Source organism: Perca fluviatilis, chromosome 11 (genome assembly GCF_010015445.1).
Source record: "Perca fluviatilis chromosome 11, GENO_Pfluv_1.0, whole genome shotgun sequence".
Classification (NCBI taxonomy): Eukaryota; Metazoa; Chordata; class Actinopteri; order Perciformes; family Percidae; genus Perca; species Perca fluviatilis.
Genome location: NC_053122.1, coordinates 37,220,013 through 37,231,167, shown reverse-complemented (window position 1 = coordinate 37,231,167; position 11,155 = coordinate 37,220,013). Strand labels below are relative to the sequence as shown.

Genomic DNA, 11,155 nt, shown 5'->3' with positions numbered 1-11,155 from the left:
CTAAGTGGAATGCAGCCATCATTAATGGTTTAATACCAGGACCTCTCCTAAGTGGAATGCAGCCATCAGTAATGGTTTAATACCAGGGCCTCTCCTAAGTGGAATGCAGCCATCAGTAATGGTTTAATACCAGGACCTCTCCTAAGTGGAATGCAGCCATCATTAATGGTTTAATACCAGGACCTCTCCTAAGTGGAATGCAGCCATCATTAATGGTTTAATACCAGGACCTCTCCTAAGTGGAATGCAGCCATCAGTAATGGTTTAATACCAGGACCTCTCCTAAGTGGAATGCAGCCATCATTAATGGTTTAATACCAGGGCCTCTCCTAAGTGGAATGCAGCCATCATTAATGGTTTAATACCAGGGCCTCTCCTAAGTGGAATGCAGCCATCAGTAATGGTTTAATACCAGGGCCTCTCCTAAGTGGAATGCAGCCATCAGTAATGGTTTTGAATACACCTGTGCTTTTCCTACTATGACATGTCAACATGTCTGCCGTGAAAAAGGCTATATCTGGCAGAAAAATCGCAATTAGATTTTTTTTCCCAAATCGTTCAGCTCTACTGCATGGCCAGATATCACAAGGGATAAGTCAGAGAACATGTTGTGGTTTGAGTGAACTGACCCTTTAAAAGTCAGTGAAAGAAAGTCTTACACATGATCTGGGCAGTGTCCCCTCAGATGAGATATGTGACAGTACGTAAACTGGTTGGACTTGATTTTTAGAGGAGCGTGTAGAAAAGTGAAGCCAGTGAAAGGACATGTTTAGTGGAATTAACTCCCCTGGCTACCACTTTTCCCTGGTTTTTAGGAAAACAACGTCTTTGACACAATGGTTTCACGGCTGGAGTCGACGCCTCAGATCCGATTGGACATCATCCTGGTGTTCAGTTTCAGAAAGAACGCCTGCAGCTTGCACAGCGGGCACTTGGGCTTCTTCCTCTTCTTCTTGTTCTTCCCTTTCTTGTACACTCCGTGGTACTTCCCCTCCTCGCCCTCGTCTCCGTGCACCCAGGGCACCCAGGCCCCCCTGTGCCGGCTGGGATCGGCTCGAGGGTCGTCGGGCGGGAAGTAAACCGGCACGGCGGTTTGGTTGTAGTGGGCGAGCCGGGCCATCAGCCGCTGGACCACATCTGGTCTCTGGTCGGCCAGGTCCCGGCGCTCGCACGGGTCGGCCGTGATGTTGAACAGCCAGACGTTTTTTAGGGTGGAGGGTTTGGGCAGCGCCGAGGCGGCCCGCTCCAGGTTCCACCAGCGTCCCGGGAGAGTGGGAAGTACCTGAGGAGGGTTTAAATGACATGGAATGCTTTACCATCAGAGAACGCTAGTACTTGTACATTGTAAGAAGTAGTTTAGGTTATCTTTCTATTTTAATTGGAGTATGCATTGGAGAGTGCCCAGATTAAGCTCCTCTGAGGGTTTTTTACAGCTCTCCATCACATCTTTTATTGATTATGTGTATATTAATCTGTAGTATTTGTATAACCAATAAACTAAACTAAAATAGGATGTGCGATTATTTATGTTGTTTGAAACAGAAGAGAGTTAAAATGGGTCTAAATGTTTTAAAGGGCTGTGCAATTAATAGAATTTGATTGCGATTTGGATTTCAGCACCTAAAGATCCAACGTGATATCATGACTTCGCGTAAACATACACGCCACTTTCATGTTATCTGGACGCATTTTGAGCTATCCGCGTGTATGTCTACGCTGTATACAGCGGACGGCAGTCTTCAACGTCACAGCGTAAACATACACGCCACTTTCTAAAGCCACGTGGCGTGTTATCGCGAGGCTACGGTTGGGTTTAGGAAACGTCACACGCAGGTTGGGTTTAGGAAAAGAACAAACGTGAAAAGGAAACGCCACACGCGGGACACGATTCCCGCTCTCCTCGGTGAAAGTCCTGTGTTTACCCATCCTCCACCCCGACCAACATCCCTACGTGGATTTCATACTACTCGCTACGGCGTAAATTCACACGCAAACGCAAGTTAATGTAAGTCAATGGAGGCCAAACAGCGTTGATAAACACTAAAACGCTAAAAAGCGAGTATGCGTCTTGATAACACGCCAATAATGGCATACGAATTGGCGTGTCATACATACGCCACTTCATGAGATCAGTCTGAAAGATCACAAAAACAATGGTCGGTAAAAACAATGATTTTGCAAGTAAACTCTTATTCAGTCTTGTTTGCTGAATTACACAGATTTATGACACAAATTTATTTTGATTTAATTTATTTTTGCTTTTCTTTTCTTTTTATTATTTTTCTTTTTATTATTATTTATTTGAAGGTGATTACAGGAAAAGTATGAAGGGAAATGTCACAATGTTTCCCTGTTGATTTGTTGAACTGTTTTTTAACTTTAATAAATGCAACATCTTTCCAAAAGTTACTGTGTTAAATAATCCTGATTTTAATACTGAACAAAAGAATTTGTGATTATCATTTTTTTCTATAATGGAGCAGCCCTCATGTGTTGCAGTACCTGTGGGGGGACCCAGTCTCCGTGTCCTGGGTCTCCTGTCAGCAGCTTCCAGTCTCCGACTCTGATGGCCGCCTGGACCGACGCGTCCCACACCGGCTGGAGACCGAGCTGGGGAGTGGGACGGGGGTTTGGCTGCGGCGTCCCCGGCTGGGACATGTTCTGGTGTTGGGGTAATGTCCGCCTGGACTTTGACTTTAAATGTAGCTTGGACTGTGTCTTGGATTTTGGTCGAGGTGTTCTTGCCCGGGACAGGTTCTGGGATGTGTTGCGTCTGGATTTTGACTTGACACGTGATTGGACGGGAGGCTGAGATTTAGGGCGGGATGTTCCTGACACTGACGGAGACTTGCCGGAGTGGGACTTCAGATGTGGATAATAATGGGACGGTCTCTGGTTCTGAGGGTAGACTTTGGTCTTGGATTTAAGTTTGGATTTCGGGACGGGTTTAAGCTTGGCTTTAGGAAGGGGCTCGGCTTTAGGCTTAGCAGCATGATGGGAAAACGTTCGAGGTTTCTTGGTGGTCTTCAACCTGAACGCTGCCTTCTGCTTTGGTTTCTGCTTCAGGATCTTCTTCTTCTTTGGCTTCTTTGGGCCTTTGGGTTTGCCTGCCGACAAATCAAAGAAAAGTTAGACGAATGAGGAATACAAAGTCAACACTAGCCAAATAACTTTTATTCCATTTTTATATTGCTTAGTTCTCTGTAAGAGGAGCTGCTGCTTAGATGTCTTCCTTCCATACATCCCTCCTTACTTTATTCCCTTTTCATCTTAATTTCTGTCCACCTCCTTTCTTTGGCTCCAAATGTCTCTCTTCCATGAGAAAGATAGCCTAAACCCACACACCAGGACTGATAAACCATGCAATAATTGACTGTGCAATACTGTAACGTTAAATACAACCGTTTGTTTATTTACTATACAACTATTATTTATCGTTGCTTATATAAATGTATTGTTTGTTTATCTCTAGAGTGTCTTTTTGTACTAATGTCATTAGTTTTTGCAGCTATTTGTACATAAAGTGTTGGAGACATTAAATATTTGACCTGATGGCGCTACATTAAAAGGGCTAGGTAAGAATTGATACAAATTTTACATATACTTCAATAAATATATATCACTAATATTCATGACAACTGAGCAATGATGACACCGTGAGATGCGGTGAAAAGCTTGATCTGAATTAGGGGTGCATGATATATCGACTCAATATCGTTATCGCGATATCACGCTGCGCAATATTATGTCAAAAGTGTCGCGATAAGTATGCAATATCTTTTTATATTTATTTTTATTGTTTCTAATATGTCCTGTTCTGTAGCTTGAAGCAAGATGCTGCCGCGTGAGTGGTAGCCTGTTGCAGCAGCTCTGAGCCTTTTTGTATTTCTCATATTTGTATTTCTTTCAGGAATTTCCCCAGTGTGGGATTAATAAAGTCTATCTTATCTTATTTTATCTTATCTTAGACATGTTCGTTATGTATTTATTCATGTTGTAGCAGACCAATATGACTGTCAGTTGAAATAAAACTTGTGTTGTAAGAAAACTTGTTTAATTTGTTATGAATCTATTTTGATAGGTTTTCCCATAAGTTAAAAAAATCGAAATTAATATAGATATTGCCAAATTCATAATCGATATTGCAATATCACATTTTGTCAATATCGTGCAACCCTAATCTGAATTCACGCTTAACAATCAAACTTTACTTTTCAGTGCCATAACAATGCAAGAACAAGTTAAATTTAATGATGCCTTTGAACTACCCTGCTTATCACTCACCATGCTGTTTCCACCGAAATACACAGAACGACTAATCCTACATGAACCCCCGGTTGCCAGCCTGTTGCCATGCGTGGGCAGTTTTGTAATTTATCTCACAAGTGAAATTTCGTGACGCCTTGACTGAAGTAGTTTTTAGTACGCCGCCTTTTGACATTTTATTTTGGTAGTCACCTGATGCCCGCTCTGTGCTGACGTCCCACTTCATGGTCTGAGTGGGGGGTTTGTGCAGAGGGTCGATGTTGTGAAGGATCTCCTGACGAGGGGACTCCTTCCCCTCGCTGATGGTGGGCCAAACATCGAAACCATCCAGGCCGGGACTCTGACAGGGAAACAAATACACTCAGAGAATAGACAGGAAAGGTCCTCTGGAGAGTGATGAGAAGCTCTTATGTGAGTTCCCTGCATTAATGGTGCCAGAAGAAATACTCAAGAAATTTACCACACAGAAATGATAATGAATTTCTTTGGTAATAGTGGCTATTGAGCTTCTGGATTAGTCAGGTACTGTTGATTGTAGCCAAGATAGACTTGTTTATCTTTGTTTATCTGCTTTGGCAATGGAAACCTACTTGCATACTATGCCAAAAAAGCTCTTTGGGAGCTGTACACAGACTGCACTGACTTGCCAATACAAGTAATTCATGGACTAAAACACAAAGTGGATATGTGGCCAGTTGTGCACTTATCATAATAGGTCAAGAGCAAATGTATCAACATGATAGTAGATGGACAGTTTTACAGTAGCGCTGTAATCTGGTAAAGTCTGAGGCCAAAATGACGGTTAACGTAGACGGAGCTTCACATTCAGCTCTAACCGGGACAATGAATAATGTCATAAGGTTATGAGGCTTATTCTGCACCTCCCCATGAGATCTCGTCTTGACACTTCTCATTTTGAGACTATTGGGTGGTTACAAGTAGAAGATCGAGTCTCTCTGATTCACCTGTGCATGGTACATAGGACTGTGCATGGGGCTGTCCCCAAATATTTAATCAATTATTTTAACAGAGTGAGAGATGTTCACAGCTACTCTACCAGGGGCAGCTTTTGTACCTCCTAGAGTTAAGAGTAATTTAGGTAATTTAGGAGGTTTTAAGCAGGCACTGATTTTTTATTACTGTATTGTCTTGATGGATCTATTTAATATACTGTATGTATGGATGTGATGATTGATGCTTGATCTGCTGCCACTTGCCACTAAATCTTTTACAGCACTATCAAATGGTCAGTTACCCCTATTTTCCACCAGCCGCGTCTGTGCTGCGTTCAGGAGGCGCCGCGGCCCCCGCGAGCAATCGCGGCCATTCAAGTCGATGCTTGATATTCCAGCAGCTGCATCACGCCGCGTCCCAGAGTGTGAAGCAGCTCTCCACTCCGCTAAAGATACGCGCCAGGTCTATTTTCAGACGAGCTGCGGGGCGTTCAGACAGCTGGGCAGGAAACAGTGGGAGTATTCAGTCAGTTTACCAAAATACACCCCCCAAATATCATTTATGTCTCCTGTATAACACCACGGACGACGAGAGATTCAGCTTGGAGGTGGGAAAAAGACAATAGACATCACAGATCTTTTTTATAAAGGGAACACCAGAAAAGAGAAGGCGTGGAGTTTAACTGTAGGAGAGCTTGGAGTGGAAGGTAGATACTAGCTAAATAAACACGAGACAATATAGACAATATAATCTGCGAGTCGGGCAGCAAGACGCTGCGCTTCTGAGACTCTCCCGGTGTGGTACGGCGCGTGGCCGAGGTTGGAACGAAAATGGAATGCAGCACAGATGCGCTCAATGGAAAATAGGGGTAAGGCTGCCTCAGAAACAGCGATCTGGCGATCTGCAGCAGCGAGATATAGTAAGTACTTTGTTGTTGCAGGAAACATCCAGCTATTACACAAACTTCCGAGTGATTCAGTTCTCTACCCTCATAGTGTTTTGACACGTTCTTGTGGCAGAGATAGAGGCAGTGATGTTTCCTATTTCCTGTACGGGACTCTCAAAACTCACCGACCAGTCTGATCTCCGGTTACATGACATGGCCACCGCCGCGTGATGTCGGGTTGCGTTTCTCTAAAAGTTGAGACCGTCTCAACTTTTCGCCGCAGGCCCGCTGTGTTTATTTTAGCGTGTCCCCTCCCTGGGGCAACCCCCGCCGCAGCCTAAACGCACTACCCCCATTCAACATGAATGGAAAGACCTGCTTTTTTGCCGAACCGTCCGACGGCTGACGCAGGCAGTCTGAATGGGACCTAATGCACTCAGTGAGAGTACCTTTCCCAAGGTATTATTTACCCTTTAATATCCTGATACAAAAGAGACCTGGCTAAGAAAGCATTAATGACAAACATACAAGTTACAAGCAAAAAACCAAGTACAAAGACAGAAGCGGTCAAAAGTGCTAAAAATGGAAGCAAATAGCGAATTAGCTACATATGTTTGTAGAGGTGGGCGTGGTCTGCAATCAGCTGCAGTGGAAACAGGTGTGGGGTTACTCATGATGAGAGCAGTGCCAGGTGAGTTAATTGTCTCAGCTGATTGTTGTTGTACTAATTACACTCTCTGTTTAAATGCAGTAGCTGCTGGTCCTTCAGATGACAGGACACTGGACTGTGAGATATTGTTTTGTTTCTTCTTTGTTATAAAGTTGTGAGCAACGGGCAATATCCAGGCAGACAGGGACCCACCGTTTATGGTTGGAAAGTTATGTTTAAAGTGTGTGAGCAGTGAAAATAAATACTGTTGCTCAGAAATCGTCTGTCTTGGCTGTGATCTGAGCTGAGCGTAGTCTATATCCACGACGTTCCACTTCCAAGATTGCTCTGTTGCCGAAGGAAATTCCGCCAGATTTCACTCATTTAGGCCGGATATCTGTTGCTTTGGGCTTTCTTTGTGTTGGTGTTCTAACCTCTGGTGGATTTGTGAGGACTATGGTAAACTACTCCTCAGATCTCTGCAGGGTAAATCCAGACAGCTAGCTAGACTATCTGTCCAATCTGAGTTTTCTGTTGCACGACTAAAACTACTTTTGAACGTACACATGTTCCACCAAAACAAGTTCCTTCCTGAGACTATTTAGCAGAGGCCCTGTGGCTCCGTCTGGTGCTTAGCACCGCCCAAGGTGATTGTGATTGGTTTACAGAAATGCCAATAAACCAGAGCAGGTTTTTCTCCCATCCCAGAATGCTGTGTGGACTAGCCACCCTTCCTCCGCAGCGCTGTGGAGGAAGGTCTGGCAATGTGACACCATGCAGAGGGTAACCCACGATGGCAGCGAGTCCTGCAACAATGCTCGAGTAAAGGTAGAGAGTTGCACTGACCTGGCTGGTGTTTCCCCCGGCCAGGCCCACCAGTGTGGGGAACCAGTCGGTGATGTGGAGCAGAGCTTTGGAGACCCGTCTCCTGCGTCTCAACAGGGGGCTGTGAACAAACGCCACGCCACGGACTCCACCTTCCCAATACGTACCCTGGAAACGCAGGCAGGAGGTTCAGCTACAGTTGGCAAAGCCAGTTCCGTTGGTTGGCCGAGATCGCTATATACACCACTGATATTCACAGCATCATTTTATATCACATCATGTGAATATCTGCAGGCACTTGAGGATAATGTGATGAGTATTACTTAATTTTTTGGGGGGGAATCCAAGATAAATGTTATTTAAACATCTCACACTAATAGGTAAACTCCTTTTTTGGCACAAGAAGGACTGCATACATGTTTCTTTAACTTTAAAAAAAACAACAAAAGCTGAGCTCTAAGCTCTTACAGAAGCTGTAAGAGTAAAGGTGAATGTATTTTTGTGCTGGAAAGTAGGAGATATTATTAAAACTAAATTCTGCAGTGAAATTGATGTACAAAATGCAAAATATATAAGGTATTTGTACCTTTCGGCCTCGGAGCGGCCAGTTGCTCCCTCCGGTGAAGGGCTGGGCGCCGTTGTCGGTGGAGAAGATGATAACGCTGTTCCGGTAGTACCCATACTTTCTCAGAGCGTAGGTGACGTTTCGGACCGCCTCGTCCACCGTGGACACCATGGCAGCAAACTTCCTCCGGGCGACGTTGGCCATGCCGCGGTACGGGTAGATGTAGGACTTGGGGATCTGGAGAGGAGTGTGAACTGCCTGGAGAAAAACATGTCACAGTGCATTTACAAAGGGTTCACTTTGTACGTTTGATTTCATTATTTTTTTAATTGGTTATTTGTATTTCTTTTTATATATATTGGTGCAGAACTTAAAGTGCTCATATGCTCATTTTCAGGTTCATAATTGTATTTAGAGGTTATATCAGAATAGGCTTACATGGTTTAATTTTCAAAAAACACCATATTTTTGTTGTACTGCACATTGCTGCAGCTCCTCTTTTCACCCTGTGTGTTGAGCTCTCTGTTTTTGAGTGAGACATCTCACTTCTGTTCCATCTTTGTTGGCAGTCGCACATGCTCAGGACCTAGGTACGGACTACTAGCCAGTCAGAAGCAGAGTATGAGGGCGTGCCCTGACAGTACCTAGGTAAGGACTACTAGCCAGTCAGAAGCAGAGTATGAGGGCGTGCCCTGACAGTACCTAGGTAAGGACTACTAGCCAGTCAGAAGCAGAGTATGAGGGCGTGCTGGTGAAATGGCAGCAGTAATCCGAGCAAGACGAAGACATAGGCCAAGGAGACGAGCTGAAAGGATTTTTGCCACAAGGATCACACTTTTTCAGTTGAGTGAACACGAAATCATTAAGAGTTACAGATTAGGCAGCCATGCAATATTACAGTTACTGGAAGAAATCAAAGATGACATAGAATCTCTGACTCAGCGTTCACATTCCATTCCAGCGGTTGTTAAACTTGTCGCTACATTCCAAATACTGGAATCAGGATCATTTCAAACAGTCCTAGCATCAGCAGTGGGAATATGGCAGTCTGCACTCAGCTGTATCATAGCACCAGTACTTAACGCTTTGCTACAGCGCAATTTACGGTATAGTGGGCGGAGAAAGGCGCTGATTACCTGATGAATTGCAGGTTTGGTAAATACGACGTAAGCTGAAGTATCACAGCGTGCGCTTTCTGCGTGTTGGTCATGACGCTGATAACGCTACATTGTAATGTACGTATATCTGGCCCGGAGACCCGTCTAAAACAAACCATACTCATAACTCTTGGGGAGATGGTCTGAGTACGGTTCCCTTTAAGACTGGGGTGTAGTTCTCTTCACCTGTGCATTGTGAACACAACACCTTCCAGGTTCCTTTAGCCTTTTATGTATTTTAGCCTTGAGGCCCTGTCAGAGCTGAAGTGGACCAGTAAAGAGAACTGAGACCTTCTTTCATGTAAACTGACACCGTGAGCACAAAAAGAACTGAGTCCCTTTTCTGTTGGTCCACTTTTTGGTCCTCTTTAAGAGGACTGAGTTTGTTTCGTTTAGAGAGGACTATATGTGAAAACACCCTAAGTTACATTTTCTGTCTGGCCTGCGTTTAATTAAATGTGGTTGAAAGTCTGTAAATAAGATTCTGAGGCTCATAGACAACTAAAGACTTTAATGTGGCCTCAATGTTATTCCAACGTTTCGGACTCCCCCACACCCAGACATAAACTAACGCTGCATCCAAACTCGTCAGGCTGCGTTGTATTTGACTTATTCTCTGCAACTATTCCTGAAAAAAAAGAAGATGTTTTCTCTCCTTCTGCCCTGATTTTGAGGGGCTTAAATTTGAATCCTGTTCCAGAGAGGTTTCTCACAGCGTGATACCTGGAGGGAGAGCAGCAGGAAGAGCGGCCTGTCCGTGGGCTTGTGACTCTCCAGGATCTTGCGAGCTCTCTGTGTGAACAGCGTGGTGGAGTATTTCCCTTCCTGGCCCCACGCCACGCCCTCGTCGTCATGGAGATCATACCCACACAGGCCCGGGCCATCACAGGACCCATAACTGGAGACAGATGGAGACATGTGAGTCATAGAAACACATAGGGACAACGGATATTCTAATCAGTCCTGGTTCACTCTTATAATAATAATAATAATAATAATAATAATAATAATAATAATAATAATAATAATAATAATACACTTTTACCTGTAGTAATCCACACTTCCTGTAAGAGAACCAAAGAAACTGTCAAAACCCTTTCTGGTGGGCAGACATGCCTTCCTGGAGGAAAGAAGACAGATGAAGTTACCTGAGCATCAGATTTCTATTCTACTGTTCTACACAAGCAGCTTCAAACAGAGATATTCAACAGGGGGTCCGGGACCCCTAGTTGGTCCTCAGAGTTGCTGCAGGGGGGCCACCAAATTATTGTTTGATAGTTTAAATATCTATCTGACTATATCTGAAAATATCCATTAACATGAATCCAACATATTAATTGTAAAGATTATTCTTTTCTTTTTTTTTTTAATTTACACTACACTGATGATAGGCCTATAGATACAGTTAAACTTAAGGATTCACTGTTCCACATTTTAACATTATGTATAAATGTATGGATTTGTTAACAATTATTATTTTAACAGCTTGTATTGTGTATTATGCACCATAAAAAGGTATATCTGAAGGCTCTTGGCCACGTTATTGTAGGACCAGTTTAATATGCAGCTTCATTTGATACATTATATATTGTAGCCTAAGGGGTCCCTGCTCTGTCTCTTTTTCAGCTCAGGGGTCCTTGTCCTAAAAACGTTGAAGACCCCAGGCTTTAACTATTTGCACAAACATTTGATTGAAGTTTTTTTAAGTTTTAAAACCGGTATTGTTTATCTATCGGTGTTTGTTAACCTGCAAGTCATCTTCTTCCCACATTTCTTTGAGTATTACAGTCAGCGATCAGTGGAATAGTTTCAAGTCGAGGGCAGGAATGTGAACGCTAAACAGACAAAACAGG

General features: G+C 43.7%; 1 protein-coding gene across 1 annotated transcript in view; it reads right to left on the bottom strand.

Moving 5' to 3' along the window:
* Positions 1-456: 456 nt before the first annotated feature.
* The window catches only part of LOC120567940 (arylsulfatase I-like), a 21,407-nt gene continuing 10,708 nt past the window's right edge, over positions 457-11,155 (bottom strand). Inside the window, exons 5-11 of the mRNA XM_039815045.1 lie at positions 10,348-10,422; positions 10,026-10,200; positions 8,167-8,403; positions 7,602-7,748; positions 4,459-4,606; positions 2,503-3,107; positions 457-1,282 (exon numbers count right to left, since the gene is read on the bottom strand). Of these exons, the coding sequence (XP_039670979.1) occupies positions 863-1,282; positions 2,503-3,107; positions 4,459-4,606; positions 7,602-7,748; positions 8,167-8,403; positions 10,026-10,200; positions 10,348-10,422 (1,807 nt within the window). The 3' untranslated portion in view covers positions 457-862. The remainder of the gene's footprint in view (positions 1,283-2,502; positions 3,108-4,458; positions 4,607-7,601; positions 7,749-8,166; positions 8,404-10,025; positions 10,201-10,347; positions 10,423-11,155) is intronic.